The 18,144-nt window shown below is 44.1% G+C and overlaps 2 protein-coding genes across 2 annotated transcripts in view; one reads left to right on the forward strand and one right to left on the reverse strand.

Annotated features, from left to right (window-relative positions):
* T265_14222 (hypothetical protein) overlaps nucleotides 1-17,437 on the forward strand; it is a gene marked incomplete at both ends in the record, with an annotated part of 27,523 nt that extends 10,086 nt beyond the window's left edge. The window contains 6 exon segments of the mRNA XM_009172639.1: nucleotides 5,334-5,413; nucleotides 7,843-8,011; nucleotides 11,602-11,755; nucleotides 13,439-13,561; nucleotides 14,874-14,965; nucleotides 17,122-17,437. Of these exon segments, the coding sequence (XP_009170903.1) occupies nucleotides 5,334-5,413; nucleotides 7,843-8,011; nucleotides 11,602-11,755; nucleotides 13,439-13,561; nucleotides 14,874-14,965; nucleotides 17,122-17,204 (701 nt within the window).
* T265_07164 (hypothetical protein) lies at nucleotides 13,573-13,776 on the reverse strand (the record flags this gene model as incomplete). The annotated part of the gene is made up of 1 exon (XM_009172615.1): nucleotides 13,573-13,776. The coding sequence occupies one exon, from the start codon at nucleotides 13,774-13,776 to the stop codon at nucleotides 13,573-13,575; it is 204 nt and encodes a 67-aa protein (XP_009170879.1).
* Nucleotides 17,438-18,144: the final 707 nt, after the last annotated feature.

Below are 18,144 nucleotides of genomic sequence, written 5' to 3' on the forward strand. Positions count from 1 at the left end.
ACCAGTATATATATATATATATATATATATATATATATATTTGTCGACAGTAGAGTTTGAGCACCATCCGCCATCCATAGTGTATACTTCAAACGGTGTGTGTGATATTACAGCTGTCGAACCCCCGTAAGGATACCCTCTTTGTCACTTCTGAACAAGACGTCACAGGAACTCATAAAATGGGAAATCGCATTTGTGTATGAGAAGAATCGATTGTTAATAAAAACTAGCCTGCGTAGTGATAAAAGGAGTTAGGAAAGGATTAGACAAGACAGTGAGGAGGACAACTGTATGGAAGAGAGCGGTCGTTACTTAGCATAGCTGTGGTGGCTGTTTCCTGCAATGATTGGGCACCACTTCTGTGGATAGCCTTCAAACGAGTTCCCAATTTTTTCTGCTTGTATCGCAAACCTCCATTGCGTTTCCATCCCTCTTCAGATCGTGTGTTATCGCGCTCTCCGCTAACCATTTCGTAACTTTCACATACAACTTATGTCGATGTACTGTGGTACACATATGTGAGTCACGAAGAGACTGGACCCGTCACGAAGAGACTGGACCNGTGCCAACACTGATGTTGCTGTCATTGACATATGTGAGTATACTGTTCTTCCAGGACAGAGATACGCTTGTGCCAGTGACCATTAAAGGTCAGCGATGATCTAATGTGCTCATCCTCTATATGTGTCCCTTTTGGTATGCCACCAAAGTTGTTTCTTAAAACACCTTGCCGTATCCTAACGGCAATAGCGTTTGGAATATGTGTGAGACAACCTGCACTAATAATGAGATCACTCGGAATATATGACACTACTGTATGGTTTCACCCAGTTAAGGTCCATAATATTCTGTCGGCTTTGTTTGGTACCGTCAGTTAATGTATCCAATCAGTTTTTTAAGCGTAGCAACCATGAACATTTAGTAAGGTGCAGCTTTGAACATTGACTTTGCATTCCATCGGCACGTATGACTAGGGTCAAAGCTAAGGTGTACTACATGGCTTGTTAAAACGGGCCAGCTTGCCACCACTAGTTCTTTAGACGTTCCTTTCACTACTTCTGGATAGGTGATACTCTTGTTGATTTATTTGAGGATTGCGCAACGAATAGACCCAAGGAAGAGGAATTGGTGGATAACAAGCGACAACAGACTCATTTTAAGACCGTAGGAAAGAACTTGAACATTTAGATCTCAAATGGCCTTTCATGCTTATCGGCTATTGTGCAGGAGTTACCTCTCTAACGGGACCAACTAAAGGATGAACAACATGAAATGCAAGCAAGCGTAAATTTCCTCATAAATTAAGCATTTGACGAAAGGCCTTTTCGGGGTTTGGTCGATCCTTTCTCATAGGGATCCACTCCAGAACGGAACCTTTTCGGTCAGGTTCCACGGTTGGTTTATACTGGGATACCATTGCTGCAACAGGTTTTGTCCCTTAACGGTAGAATATGGCCTCAGTCCCAAACTGCAGTGATTTTCGTGGTGAAATGCTACCACATGGGAAAAGTCTTTTGACCCTCCGTAGGGGGCCTTTCGGAACACCCTCTCTATGCACGTCTGTGTGCTACATTCAGTTCTACAGTTCTACAGTATTCAATGATATTTGACAGTATCGAAATACTGGTAGCTCGGGTGCTTTCACTGGTTTTATGATCAGGTGGCCGTTGATCGGTCCACCGAGCTTGGCAGTTAGCATGCAGATGTTTCGTCTTTCATCGAGGGGACATCATCAGCGCGCAACGAAGTAGGTATTTTCTCCTTACCCTCCTTACATAATTTTCAAGGAGTATCTGATATTCTCTATAATTGATCGACTGTTATACACCTCTTATATTCTTGTTGGTATTTTCGCAGTTTGTGTTGCGTTGTCGTCTGTATTGCCCGTGTTCGAGTGTTTTTGGATGAACAGTTTCTTTTCTATGGTTTGAGGTCCCCGTTCTGATTGGTCCGTTGCCGATTTTTGTTGTGCCTTGGTCTGTATTCCTTGGGTTCGGTTACTATGGCGACTTCCAATTTCCGTTTGTGCTCTGTAAGTCGTATAGCTTGGGATTGCTACATGCCCCTTGATATAAACGATGCTTCTTGCGTTGTCTACGAATGGTCAAGCTTTTCGGGGTAGAGTTTGTAACGGGGTAAAAAATTTAATTCTGGGGGGTAAGGAACGACATCTCCAGAGATAGAAATTCTTATTTTAAAGACTGATGGGGAATCCCGGTTATCGGCCTTTCTTTGGAGAAGGAGAGATATAGTATCAAGTTTTTGTATCGGATTATGTTTGGTCCAGACATGAAATCGGTCGTAAACCTATAAGGAGGCGAGTTTGACGTTTGTTGCACGAGTAAAGTGGTCTCATGGTGAAGAGGACTCCCGAAGCTATCTAAGAAAACAGTGGTTATCACAACCGAAAGGGTGTGTGGTGATCTTCCAGAAGGAATGTCAGTGATTCAGAAGGGACTGCAAGACCCCAATTTGAGGACACGAAGTGGAGGAATACTGACTGTCAGCCTGTGTGGACTGATCTTTGAATCTCTCCATCACCGAACTTTTTACCTCTTATTTCCGTCATTCGTACTGTTTGCTTAATTTTATTGATTACTAATCATCGTCAGCTGCAACAACCGCGAACCTGCCGTACAATGGCTCCAGCTGCCACATTTTCGTTCACCAATGATTTGAGTAGGTGGGCTAGATAGCTGCGCATTGGAAGAGGTAGCTGATATAATTGATACGTAAATACGTGGCTGTCACTGGACTTTCCATTTGGGATATCGAGAGGGGAACTCTGGATTGAAGACAGCTTGGATGCATGAGCGCAAGTGAGAGCGCGACTTGGCAGTGTCTGACAATATCTCTAGCCATTGCTGTGTCTCGTCTCGAAATCCCCATAAAGGGAGATGGCAATGGACAGCGCAGCTGAGTTTGCTGTAGTAGCTTCCTTACTTCGTTGCCTGACCACTGTTTACCCTCCCCTAGCTCGTTTATGACATTCCAGCTGCCACTCGTTCACCAATGATTTGAGTAGGTGGGCTAGATAGCTGCGCATTGGAAGAGGTAGCTGATATAATTGATACGTAAATACGTGGCTGTCACTGGACTTTCCATTTGGGATATCGAGAGGGGAACTCTGGATTGAAGACAGCTTGGATGCATGAGCGCAAGTGAGAGCGCGACTTGGCAGTGTCTGACAATATCTCTAGCCATTGCTGTGTCTCGTCTCGAAATCCCCATAAAGGGAGATGGCAATGGACAGCGCAGCTGAGTTTGCTGTAGTAGCTTCCTTACTTCGTTGCCTGACCACTGTTTACCCTCCCCTAGCTCGTTTATGACATTCACATGGTTGTGGGAAAAGAACTCTCCTAGGATCTCGGTGAGTAGTATACGCCACACGTGACTAAGCCAGCGCAACCTGTGGAGTTCGGTTAGTTAATGAATCGTAGACAAGTTATTTTCCCGAAAACCAGCATTGCTGATCCGATGTTCTCATCGGACTCGGGCAACGCTCCGAAGACATCAATGGTTAAACAGTGAGAGTCTTTTGACTTCCTCGGCACGCACCTGCCAGGTTTTTGACCTGTATATTGATGTGGAACGAACCGTAGCATTGTAGACTCGACCATTGTCGGATAAGCTGATGTCATTTCTACGCCACAGCTGATACAGGATTACAAAAGCCGTGATGGTCTTCCCAACCCGGATGGAAATATCATTCTTCGCTAGCTCGCTTTGACTGAAAAGTCTTCCCAGGTAGACAAGATTGTCTACTACGTCAATCGACCGATTCGCATTGTTGGTTGCTGGGACCAGTGTCGCTGTTTCGGAATCTGTCCCAGGGGTGAAAATGTGATCAATGCATTCTCTTGCAGAACGAAACTCGGGTTGGTTTTCACGAATCTGTCTCTCCCTGCGTTCAGTCAACTTCCGAAGGATAAGCCCAGAGAGCAACTTCGATGCCACAACCACCAGGCTGATGCCACTGGGGTCTTCACACAGCATCTGCGTGGCCTTTTTGGAGTTAGGAGTAACTGTCGATGCGCCTTTTTGTGCAGGCACTTTCTCTCCTCTCCATATCACACCAATGAGCTTTGTTAGATAGGTCGTTAGGTGTCACACTTTTAGTTCTTATTTTTGTGCCATGTGAAAGGGCTGTTTAGTGGAAATACGTAGCGAAAGCTTGGTAGCGCGCAAACTCTGGCTCAGTTCGATTAAGACATATGAGATACAGAATGGTCGTGTATTCATTTCACATATCATTTTTTACCGTTAGCTCGTGCTTGTTTAGTCACTCTTCACAAAACAACGTTTCGAGTCTTTTCCTGTCCCCTTTCTGATATATTTTCCATCTCAGTTTAACTGGCTTATTGTAGGAAACTAAATGACCTTGTAATTATTTCACGCATCAGTGCAAAGGGGATGCAAGAAGAGCAAAACGAACCACCGAACTGGTCAAGGTGTACTTCAGGTGCTCGGTTCAAACGCCCTAGGTGCTCTAAGTATTCACATATGGAAGCCAACGTGGTCATCTCAAACAAGACAATCGTAGTGCTACAAGGGATTGTACAGACCCAGTCGGTAATAACAGTAACTCGGTAACTTGTGTAGGGTTGCTGGTGGTCGGTTTCGAATAAAAAATACCCAGTGTAGTGCTATTCTTTTGCCGTCTAGATATCTCAGTGGTTAAGGCGCCAGCTTACAGACGAAGTCCGCAGTTCTAACCCAACCTCTGCATCTCTACTCCTCCTGCTTAGGCTTTGGCTGTTCAGGGCCATCACAAACCCTAGAACGTGAGTAAGAAATCCGGAACATCAATAAGTGCTGAAAGTAGCCTCTCTGACGCGATCAAACAGATACTGGTTATCGTGAAACTCAGTTACCCAAAGGTGAATTTGGCAGAATATAGATATATTGGTAGCTCGAGTGTATTAGCTGGTTGTAGATCAGGTGGCTATTAATCTGCTTGCTGAGCTTAGTGGTTGGCTTACGAACGTTTCGTCACCAGTCGTGAGGACATGGTCAGTGCGCGCGCATTGGTCTTCCGTTAAGATAGTATTCTGAACGGCATGGCAAATTTAGCTAGGTATCAACCCTTCCTAGATAAACTGTATCCAATTATTTCCTGTACTTTTGGCTGTCCATGGTTTGGCCACTCCTATCTCAATTTCTCTATCGTTTGTTTTACTGCCGTCGAATAGACGACAATCAGCTATGCTTCCAGCAAGAAACGAACTAGCGACTATTCTCCCTCTATTCCAGTTGCGTTCAATCTGAAGCACTGCTTTCTCAGCACCAAAACTATATCTTGCAGATCATTCTACTCTACTTTCATATTCCAGGAGTTTCTTCCGGTCATGCATTTCGCTCGTTTGTGAACAGTGCGATTGCTTACCTTCTTGACCATCGGGAGGTTTTGGAGGTAAGTCGTCTTAAATAGCTTGCGTTAACTGTAAATCCCGCTTTCTTGAGCCTCTTCATTGCTGCTTTGGACGGTGTCCTTGTTTGCTATTTTTACAACCTTCCGATGATATTCTACGTCCTTCGTGATCTCCGGGTCAAAACATCCTCAGGAAATTAGTTTGATACTCATAAGATTACTCAGCTTTAACGAACTTTTTATGCAAAACTTGAAGCATTTCCTCTTTTAGCGTCCACATTCTTTTTGTAGCTGATATCAAATAGATGGGTTTCTGTGTGGGTCACCGGTGTTTTCTCAGTCAGGCAATCGGACTACTGGCAAATATCCACATTCTAGTTTGTCCGTTCCGCGAGTATTCCAAGTTGATTTATTCGTTCGTGGTTGTGACTCAAACCGTGTGGGTCATGCAGCATGGTGTCTGGTGCAAACGATGGCCGAACGCAAACCGGCCTGCATTGGAGCAGGGACAAACATCGTCACCATCCGTCATGCCTGCTGGTGCTTAACTGCCGTATATGTCATTTCCATGGGTGTCGAATGAACGAGTGAACTGGGAGCTACACAAGAGCGGTTGTCCACTTGAGCAGGACGGGAGTTAAGAAAGATGAGATATGTCGGCAGTCGCATGTTATCGCTTATCCAGCCTGTCCAGCATTCAACGAATAAGGTGACCTGGCTGATATCACCAAGCGACGGCTGATGTAGCATAANACCGGTTGTCACTTGAGCAGGACGGGAGTTAAGAAAGATGAGATATGTCGGCAGTCGCATGTTATCGCTTATCCAGCCTGTCCAGCATTCAACGAATAAGGTGACCTGGCTGATATCACCAAGCGACGGCTGATGTAGCATAAAGGTACTTTTACCTGTAAGGCTCAAGGTTGTATGTGTGCTGAAGTACTGCGGGGGTGCCAAAACGTAAACAGCAGGATGATTAGGATCCTGAACCAAAGCATTTAGCCCAAAAACATGACCAGGGTTGTTGTCGGCTTGAGACTATTCGAGTGGGTCACATCATGAGAAAAAAATTGCCACACTTATGGAGACCTCGAGCTTCATGGGTAGAGTGCGACGCAGAATCACGTATCGGTCAATAAAGTTTACCGGTTGCGTTTCACACCCAGTACGCAATGATACTTTAGGAGCTCTGTTCTTATCGGTCCCAAATTGATCATATAACAAGTGAACAGCCTGTTTGAAGGATGCAGACGCAAAATCCGTGTTTTTTAAGTCGAACGTTGGAACGTCTTCAAAACCCTGGTGTTCAAAGTGTTGCTGATGAAAAGCTTATCGTCGACGACATCGTCCTCACTTTTGAAGACGAAGGCGATGCACAAACCCCGTTAAATAAACTGGCCGCCATCATGCCACAATCTTCTAAAATGCGCCTTGCATTTTCAAAGTCCGGAGTCGTGAGTCAGAACGCACCGTCTCTAAACATACCTCTTGCAATTCGGGGAGAACCATTGGAGGTTTTGGAGCGCTTCGCAGACCTCGGTAGTTTTGTTGGCTCTGACGACAGTTCTTAAACCTTTTTCCGGTATCGTAATACGCAGTCATTTGGGCTATCGTCACCATGTTCCATGACCGTGGTAACTCGAAAACTCGGAACAAATGTTTTCCGATTCAGCCGGACGCGGAGTCGTACGGAATGAAACTGACGATGAGAACAGGGCGCCTCTGTACAGTGTTTCATGACTCACAAAACAAGGTATCAACGGGGAAACTAGCCCTGATAGGAAATTATTTATGCCTTATGAAGTCGCTTGGCTTTCTTTGTTTGTGGTGACTACGACTATGATCGTTGAAAGTTCTCTTACTATACAGTATACCGTAGTAAGCGGTAGATATCGTAATTTACCGAAGCACTTTTTGGCTGGCAGTTTCACCCACCAACTTAGCTTTACCGGGGATAATAGTCGCACCATAAAAATGTGCTTACTTAAAAATAAATCGGGTTCTCAATAACTGAGTACTCGTTGTTTCCTTCATCATTGAGGTAGTAGTTTCCGCAACATTTGTCCTCATCATGACGTTATATAATATACCAGTCTTCAAAAGTTAAAATAGGGCTTCTCTGCAGATATTATTATATTGGACATCGAATACGAAGTGAGCTTTATGGTATGTTGCTGTGAAGTCGTCATCCGTTCTTTAATTTTAGTGACTTCCGACTTAAATGATGACTCAACCGATCTATCCCAACCGTTGCTTCCAGACTGATTATGAGATCGCTGTATAAGGCTCACAACAAAACCCTGACGGGAATTCCTAGAAGTCGTCGGTCTAAGGAAGTTTCCACTGTGTTACAAAACCAAGGCAACTGCTCACGGTGACATTTTTCAATTTGCAGTTCAGTGAATTTCGACGCTAAACAGTCCTGATGCATACTCAGTTTCTATTCTTTTTTTCACTCATGCCTTACTTAGTTGCATCGGCGAAACGATACTCAGTTGGCCATCAAGTTACGTTCTCTTCTAAGTCGAGGTGGCCCTGTGAACATCGATTCTGGAGTTCCTTTTCCGTTTGGGATCGAATCCTTGTTAGAACTGGGTCTTAACAAACTAACCAACGATTGTCTGTGTTTATTGGAACCCTGTAAGTTCGCATAATTTTTTATTCACTTTTCTGGTTAACAACTCATCTCTACTTTTTCCTGCTATTTTAATTGTTCAGCAAGTAGGTCAATGTAATCAGCTATCATTTCTTAAGGATCTGTTTAGGTTGAGTTGTTCACTGTTCTTAGAACGGATGCGTTGTTGAGATAAATTGGCTGAGCAACATACGTACAAAAACGTTGAGTCGTAGTCGGGTGATCAGGCGAAGGATTCTGAGCACGAAAACTTCGGTGGAATCTCCACGTGAAAAAGAACGGAGCTGTCCAGTCCCTATATGTTTATGCGCTGAGAAACATTGGTCTGTCTAAATAATAAAATAATTGGTGATACAGTTTTTTGGCCACCTTAGAAGCTGAAGCAACCGGTATATCGTCGCAGCACCTACTTTGGAGGGATACTCTTTAGGTCTGCTTTTTGATTGCATCCTATTTTTATCAGTCTGTCATTTCTAGTCCAGGTTTGTGTGCTCGCTTTGTCAGGTGTATATGATCCTTACTCATTCGTTACTCGTACCTCGCATAACCAGCTTCACTCAAGTTTAATGCCGGAGGTGAATGGTGCGGATTCAAATTTCTTGATAGATTGCCCGATGACTAGCCAAATAAGCCCGTCCAACCGGGCTCAATATCTGACAGTATCAACATCAAAATCGACAGCACAAAATTCATATTGAACACCGATTCTTCGGTACCATTCAAACATGATTCATTTGGAAGCCTCATTGTGGAGAAAAGACTGAAACTGAATGGAGAACGGTCTCAACACCAGCCTATCACAATCATTCCGTGGACACTCGTTCAGGGAATCCAGAAAGAAACTGACAACAAGAATGTCGTTGACATGGTTCGGCAGTCATATACACCGCCTCCAACCAGGCACAGTGCGAATCATGCGGACCCTATCCTGGAAAGCACATTGCCCCAACAGCATCTAGGTTTTTCTCAATCTTCGAGGGACCTGCACGCTCTATTTCAAATAAATGTTTTGTGTTTCTATTTTCGAAACTTCCATTTTGCTGAAATATTAAGGTTTACACAACATACGGACACTTCTATATCCAATTGGATCCACTCACTGTCGGAAGCACGAATGGCGCGAACATCGGTTAGGCACCATTTCTCTCAACGTTTCTGGAGAAGTACAAGTCACAAGGACCAATTTCTGGAAGATGGACGGCACCAACAGCTCCCACGCTCTTCATACTCTTTCATCCTTATTCTGCCTTGCCCTCTACGCTGTTTGAACCATTCTGGAGGGTAGCGCCCATCACGGTAAACGATGATTTGGCATTTGTGACACATGGCCGAACAGCCGCACTTGATCGTGCAGGATGCACCGATCTATCCGCTGCACAATCGAACATCATTTTCTACTTGCCTCGTTACGAATTCGTCGACGCCATCCAATGCCAGCAACGCTTCTGAGGCATCTGTGGTCAACAACCATCTGTATGCAGAGACCATATCTCACAACCCTACAACAACGCAGCCCTTACTGTAGCCGGATTCACTCGACCCGTATGACGTAGTATTTCTTTGATGCCACAAACGGTGCGAATTGGCGAATGTCATTCGGACCTTCGAGATTTTTGTAGACTGACTTCACCAGACACACTTCAGTCAGAGCTAATACACCTATCGGTGCATTGCAAGAGGCTTGTTCACATACTACACCTTCTGAAGCATGGCTTTGCGCTTTGTTGGTGCGAGGCACATGCCCAAAGCTCGTGATACTGTGGCATCCTGTTACATGAAATGCCAAAAAACGATACGAATGCATGCTACATTGAAGGTCGTCAGCTGCTGGTTTTTATCACGGCTTCAAACTGTAATGGAAGGTTCGCTAATTCAAAATTCTCCAACTTTCCCTATTTCTGAAATATACGACATTCATCACGTGATCTGCAGCGCTTGCTGTTACTATGGTGATGTTTTCGTATCTCCGCTACACACCCGCCTCGGGGTGATTACCTCTGTTTATTCAAACAAACAAAGTGGAAATTCGCGGACAGCAGTACCTTGCATTCATTCAAAGTTTCCTTGCACTGTCTATGAACCTTTAGTACTACGTCCTACATACATGGATGAATGCCAATGAACTGGAAGTCCTGGGGCAGCCAACTTTTAGAGTGGACAATCTTGAGTTTTATCGCAAAAGTGCGCCTAGCCGGAAAGGCCGATAACCGTTTCTTCAAAACGCAGTGTCTGAACTATCTCAACAAATCCGACGAAATCGGGTTGTATGTTTACGGTGCGAATACTTTGATGGCAAGTGCACATCAGAGTCTTAATCTTCGTCTATGGATGCAGGCACATCTTCGTCACTGGTCGGCGTTGATTATTCGGATGGTAACAATCCGAAACATCCGATGGGAACAAAAATGCTGGTTAACTTGGAGAAGGAGCCTTTGGAAACTGTGGAAGCGTTTGTCTACTCGTGAGTAGTTTGGTTGGTCAGCTTTTTCACATGCGACAGATCGGATCTCATCGGACGGTTAGCTGAGTACTTGAATATTGATGGGAAACTGCCAATCGCAGTGTCCCAATCCGTCACTTGATTTATTCTGAAAGCCTTCACCCAGATGTATAACGCTGCTCACTAGCTTCCGGTTTATGGCACCATGACACAGCGAACCCTAATAACGGCCACTGTTGTCCGCCCACGTATTATTTGAAATATTCCCTGTAGAACTTGGTTGTAGTCTGTTTGCTACTGTACTTAAAACTCGTTTGTTTCACTTACGATTTTGGGTTCTCCAAAAAGCATATGGTATTACGTCTTCCCGTGGATATTCGCTGAGAGTTCAAGCATGTTTCACCCAGAACCTTAGTACCGCTTAGTTTCATCATCATTACTGATGGCCGCACCGATTTTATGTACGGCGCCTCTCTATCGCTTGATTTGTTCGTACGCTAGGCCATCAGTTTCTCCATCGTATAGATTTACAAAACGTCAGAACCTGTTGCTCTGCAGGGCGTATCATTCGAAACAACTAGCCACCTGTGTAATCAGTCCTGCATCCTGAGCAAAGATTCCCTGATATGGTATGGCACAGTTTATTATCAGTTTGCTATCATATGCTGCTGTTGCAGCCCGGAGAGGTTTCTCTAGCTCTGTCAGATGATCTAGGTCTAGGTAGAGAGTGTTTATACAGGTGAGAACCACAACCACTTTCTTTACACGTATTCATTTGTAAGATTTTACATGACATCCATACGTTTGCAAAGAGGTACACCCATAGAAAGTTGCTCGGTGGGAACAACTTTTAGGCTTTTCCATTCTGATAAAAAAAGATAAGTTTAGAAGCACCTATAAACATAGGAAATACCAGCTAGTTAATGTCGCATCGACACTTAGTTCTACCTAATAAACTGCAGTATCTCACGTGCATTATAAGATCTAGTTTCGTCCTAACTTTAACTTTCACCTCTCATTCATTCTTTGCTTGCTACTGCAGGTTACCCATTTATTTCATTCTAGAAATACTAGACAATACACAACCAACTGATTATGTTCTATTCATGTCACACGCATTTGGACTCGATTTCTCCTTTCTGTCCGTCTCTTCAGTTGTCCCGGAAGTGGCGCTATCCTCACCTGATCCCGATAAATCATGGAGTTTGGAGTATCGTTGGGCTTGCCTTTATCACCTCTACAAAGCTAGTTGCTTCCTTGCTAGTTTCACTTCACATTGTTCTAAACAGGCATTCGTATCCGAATTACAGTCAGTTCCTTGTGTTTTACATGTTTTTTCCGACGTTTTTTGTTTCCACGCCTTCTGCAATTCGGACAGCATGACACACAACAACATAGAATACCTCATCTTCCTGTACGTGATTGCCTTGCGTTTGCACGGTTTTGGTAGACTATTGGTGCATGTGGTTTGGTTGCTGACATAGCTACTAGCACTCGCAAGACACTGGTACGTTTGTCCGGCGTTTTATATGGTGGTAGGAAAAATCTCTGAGTAACCTCTGAAGAGTACCCTAAAAGTTCTGTATAATTTTTGTCAGATTCACTTGGTGGACTGTAACCTCTTAAGTAGTACCGTTTCCGATAGAGTAATGTTTCGCGAGAAAGCAGGCGTTTACACCAAAACTGGACTGTTTCTGTCGTGAACGGCCCGATGAAAGCGCACCACACTATCGTGCTTTAAATAAATTGGTACTCTATTTTGACCGCCACGCTCGTTATCACTATTCTTCAAATGAACCCATATCACCGTTTCGCTGATCACTACTTCTTGGTTACTTTAGTTTACCGCTGATAAAGCCTTGATGTAAAGAGGGAAGCTTGTGGTGATCGTTACACATGCCCAGCTTGTATCCGCTTCTGCCTGCTATATCTACTTTCGCCCATGCAATTCCTCATGCGGTTCGGGGTGAGCAACTTACGCAGCCGGCTGAGCACCATCTACCTGGTTCAAACCCGAAAAATAAGACCAAATAACGAATAAGTGGGATTGGTCCGAAAGCCTACTGGCGCTCTACAATTGTCGAAGCAGAAGAACAATTAACCAGTCTATGTAGAGCGTGGTCTGATGGCCTTCACCATCCACAGGTATCCGTGTCCACATACAGCTCTACAGCACAAGACAGCGTTCCACATGGATGAAGCTAAATGGCCAGGACAATGGTGTGACTCGCCCATCCACCCACTAGCCTGATTTTGACCGATTACGTGACTCGGAATTACGCACCCTTTAGTTCTGATGAGACCCTTGTTGTCAGCTCAGCTTGTGTATCTGATATTGACCGTGTGTGAACTCGTGCATCTTACTGAGCAAGCGCGATGAAACTGTTTTCACTGAAAGTTTTGAGGACGGGAATTTTCCTGCGGTTCCTCCGGAAGTAATCCAAACACGGATTTATTGATAAATGGATTTCAGCTTCGCAATTTAAAGGCGTGCGCATTCATATGGTCGGTATATTCAAAGTCCTGAGTGTTGGATACCAAGAAATCCGTGTGGTCTAGCCAGTATCAGTTCCTTTGCGTAACCATTGTTTAGGAATCCCTGTTAACAGCATACTCTAAGTGACTGCTTTCCCCACAATAGGAAATGATGGTGGACTTCTGGTGATTTCACCGGACAGCACCTTTATTTTAACTGTTTGAAAGTTTTCAAGAAGTAAATATCCGTGCCTAATTATTTAGAATATCGATAAATTCGTTTCCCATTCGTCTGCGCTTATTGTAAAGTACACTACCCATCAAACACAGAGAAAATCTCTCCTTAATATGGTGTATTTCGGCTCTTCTAATGGGCCTCATATTGACAAGTGTTTAAAGCTCTTTTTGTGAGTCGTACAGGTTGCGCTAAATGGTTTATTTCGAGTTTTTATGTCTCGTTCTTTATTTTCCTGCATTTACGCCCGTTGGAACAATTCATTGTTTTCATATCCTTTAGGAAGATACTCAATAAACCCGATGAAAAGAATGAGTGGCGCTCTCTTTTATGCAGTGACACACCTCTCATAGTGCGGCATCAATTCGAACTACCTGTGTCCGAGCTCCTGGTTCCCATTTCCGGGTAGGTTACACTTATTGAAGTTCAATTTTGCCCTCTTCTTTAACGGGTTCGGCTAGATTACCACCATTTTCTAGACCTGGCTTGACTTTTAAGTCCTTCTGGAATCCATCCTTAAATTGAATTTTTCTCTCATCACCAACTGTTCGGAATATTGGTGGCTCGGAAATGTTTGTTAACTGTATCGCAGACTTGTGGTCATCATTCGCCATCACCATCACTGGGCTTTTCATCAACTGTGTGCCTAGTAACCAAAGTTGTCATACCTGTGCCTGTTTTTTGTCATGGTTATCACGATTCTCAGTCCTGCTGTTTTGCAGTGATTGACTCTGACAGACTAGTGATAGAAACAGCTTGGTGAACTTTATTCCATCAAAGTTTCGAGTTCGTAGACTAAGTCTCCACATACTGAGGCAGATTTTCCGGATCTCATCAAGTTCGACTGTTGAACTGACGGTGCTACGAGAAATCTCCAGGGATGTGAATAAACCTTCATTCAGCAAGTGATATATATATATATATATATATATATATATTGTTTGCCGATCGGAAGTGCTCTGTAGTCAGACTCTCTCACTTCACCGTGTCAGCTTGACCGGAGATGCTGCTTCACAGTCAGTAGAGCAAGCTGGTGAAATGAAGCAAGGCTCGCCATCTTCCGCCCATTGTTGCCGAGTTCGTATCCATTCCATTGAGCTTCCAGAAAACGGGTGTTTTAGCGGTCTGCGATTGCTTTTCCCGGAGACACCCTATATTCAAACCTATTTCGATCTCAGTTCAACTCATACGGATATCCTCAGGTTAAATCAGAACATCAAGTTTGGTGAAGCTAGTGTTTCGTTGGCGTCTTTGTCAGAAGCGGTTTAGCCGCTCGTGGCCTAATGGTTAAGTGTTCAACCGCTGGTTGGGATGTCGCGAGTTGGAAACCTGAGTTTCGTGAGATGCATACTGCTACAAATGGGGATTGCACGGTGCTTCTCGAGCTCTCTGCATAGATTGGCCTCAATGACTGGACGAGGTTTCATATAGTAATTACCATCAATCTATCGAAACCATATGTTCGCAGTTTCAATATGGGGATATTTCCGATAATTATCATCGCTGTGGTTAATCTGGTAAAAATCATACGTGACAATTTGATGCACACGGCTGATGGTCCCTCACACTGGATGATTGTCATTGCCTCGAGTCTGTTGCCAAAGCTTAAGTTGGTCTTCGATGGGAGCGCACTATGGGTTGAGGTGGCGATGCTGCTTCTGTATTTTCATGCTCTCTATTTGTTCCTAATCAGTTAACTGCTTGTTTCTCTTTTTAGCATCCTTCCGTCTTTGTGGATTATGCAGTTGGATGCAGACCAACCAGTGCGTACTTCCGTACGCCTCGTGTATGAACAAATCTCAGGCGGTGGTAAGCTGCATGCGCCATCCATCTAGTTTGTTGAATTTTTTCATTTTAAGTTATTAGCACTATGATTGCGTATTTTTCATAGGTGATGGGAAGAAACGGCAGGGTTTTTGTCATTTATGCTTCCGACAGGCTTGTCTCCCTGCAAACCAACATCCATGAGGTATCAAAGTTCGTTTGTTTCCAGTGGGTCCCAGCATTTGGGGTGTACTCAATACAACGGCCTAATAGTCACCTAAAGAGTTACCCGTTAAAATCGGGTTTTTGGTTTAGTCTCTATACAAAGGTATTCACACTGTCACCTAAGGAAATGTATCTTTGTTCAACTGAAGCACAGTTTTCCTTATACCTAGAAGTTTTTTCTCACTGCTTTATTCAGCCGATAAGCTAAGGAAAGGATAACTTTTCCCTCACCTTTGTATTTTGTGCAATATATAGCCGCACGAAGTTATTTCGGGTCAGTGGATTTGAGCTCCAGCGCTGTTCAGTTTTTCACTTTCGGGATTGGAGGGTAAGCCCCACCAACGACGATCGTTACCCAATAAGCAACCTCTCATTAGGAAGTGGTTTTGGTGGTCCGAATAATTTTCACTGTCGGAAGTTCTCAGGAAGTAAAAATCTTTGCAGATTACAACAGAGGATACCTTTTGAGGAGCGTTCGCCTCAACCCCGAAACGCTTGTTTTCACTTAAAATTGGTCGGGTTCTGACCACAGTCAACTTGGGGACTATCACATTTTCTCTACAATTATCGGGACAAAAATTCAGGGCATCAGAAATACAATGCAGAAACGTGCTACTACTCAGAAGATGGCTGCTTGGCTCTCGCATATTATCCCGATGATCTGGACTGCCTGGGCAAGTTCTTTTGCTGCTGGGTGTAGCTTCAGTCAATATTGTGTGTACAACAGACACTCCCGAGGCACTCAGTTAGCTGGCGCTTACCCGGTCGGCTGAATGGGCTTGTCCAGCACCACATTCTTTATTGAAACAAGTAAGGGACATTTTCATCGATTGATAGCTGTGACCCAGATACCCTGTTCTTTGAATGTGCTGGCTGGTTTTGGCGTTGCACGTTCTCGTCCATAATTGGGATGTGAAGTCCGCGGTCCTGTGTCCGTGTTGCTGCTTCAGTCTGTTTCTTGCACAGCTCTACTATTCATTTAATGATAGGGGCCGAATCACTCATTTGCGTAGTGTTCGCTGTTCTCGGGAAATTCAATTGAACTGACGAATCGACCTTTTTTGTTGTTCCTCAATTAGCAATGTAGTGCAAAATCATTTTTTTGTGGTTCAGTAAGGCCGATATTTAGAGTGTGGAAGTATTTTTACACCACATTTAACGCGGTTTGGTGCATGAAAGTATGCTTTACTGAACATCTTTGCAGCGAAATCTAGCCTGTGTGTAACAAAGTATGAGGAAGAATATCAACATGCGATTGACCATAAAGGTCGAAAGGTCGGCGATCGGAAACTCTGAGTTTCGTGAGATGAGCGCCACTGATGGTTCCCTATGAGGATGAATGAGTTCTCTGTGAAGATACTGCCTAGAGTAGAGCAACGGGCTGATCGAAACTGTTCACACTTCATGCCTTCCAGGTAATCTGCTGATCTTTTGTTACGTCATATAATTTAGTGACCACTATGATCTCCCTGCAGGTATCCAGACAACGTAGCGACTGTCTTCTTAATTCGCATGTGCGATACAACAGGAATGAACCGCTCACAAACGAACTGCCTATGTAGTCACTGAGTGGACAGGCCATAACTTTAGAGACTTAATCACGGAATATGCTGTGACAAAGACAANCACAAACGAACGGCCTATGTAGTCACTGAGTGGACAGGCCATAACTTTAGAGACTTAATCACGGAATATGCTGTGACAAAGACAATACGAGCTATCGGAAGCATACTATGGACTCGAACATCTCTAAGTACTCCATAATGGAGCTAATCCGTAAGCCCCCAGGGCTCTGCCGAACACCTTTTTATCCTCATAAAAGGTTCCATGGGAGCTTTCTCATAGATGCTGTTTGAGAAGAGCAACCTCTTTCTCATTCTTGAGGCTCCAAACAGCCATGCTTTGATACTTCTGCCAATCATTGTGTGAGGCTTTCACGATACCTGTCACGGTTTTCTGTTATCCTTGTCTTCTAGTTGGTGAGAAGAAGTACATTTGCCACGAAATGAAACTGGTTGATACGTACTGGCCGAGTGCAGCTACGTCTCCTCTGTCATGAACCGCCCTGAATTTCAAATGCTCAAATGTTCAGCCTTACTCTCCCTACCGCCTGGCAGCTTTATTATTTTCTTACCGTTCTCGTTACTGGCCCAGATTATTTTTTTGTGTCATAACTGATAAACAATATGTTGTTCAGCTTTTTCCCGTTCTTTGTTAGTATTCCAATGATTCCCGTGTCGAGCAGTATTTTCCATTTTGTTAAATTCTTGAATTGTTGAACTTGAGTTTGCTGTGATTAAGACTGACCGTACGCTTACCACTCTATTGGTGGTCGATCATTTGGTCGATATGTCTACGAATGCCGAAAAGCTCGGTGGAGCTGAAAGGCCGAATAAATAGAGGAGGAGAAAAATGCTGGAAATGTCCGCAGACTGTTCTAGTCAAGTTTCTCGACTGATTCTCGGAAGCGAAACCACGATAGCCTGAGTAGCTCGCTGATATCCAGCAAAGTAGGACTTTCGGGCCCAGTACTTCGAACCACAATTCAGTTGGCCACCTGCTACCTGCAATACGGACTGCCGGCCTGAAACAGAAAGCCGGAATGTGCATATGCAGTCCCTTTTAACTTGAGAAGAAGCGCCATCTGGCGTCTATCCAGGAGGAAAGGTCGTTTTAGACAACTGGAATAAGTCGGTAATGGTGTCCACTTTCAAAGGGTCATATGCAGCGAATGTTAGTTTGGCTGCCATTGTGACAAGGCCTCTGGTGTTGTTGATTCTCCAAAAACAGACGCATAAATCGATGCCGATAATTCAAAGCTTCAGCGGAACATAATAAATGCCCCATGGGAGAGTTCGATGTCATCATTTTCTGTGCATTTCACTGTAGGGAACATCAACGGGGAATATATTTTGTTTTTGCATTGTGTCTGACTTTACACGCGGTTAGTCGTAGTTGGCATTCGGTGAAAGTTTTACACCGAGATATGTTGACGGAAA

Source organism: Opisthorchis viverrini, assembly GCF_000715545.1.
Source record: "Opisthorchis viverrini unplaced genomic scaffold opera_v5_160, whole genome shotgun sequence".
Taxonomy (NCBI): Eukaryota; Metazoa; Platyhelminthes; class Trematoda; order Opisthorchiida; family Opisthorchiidae; genus Opisthorchis; species Opisthorchis viverrini.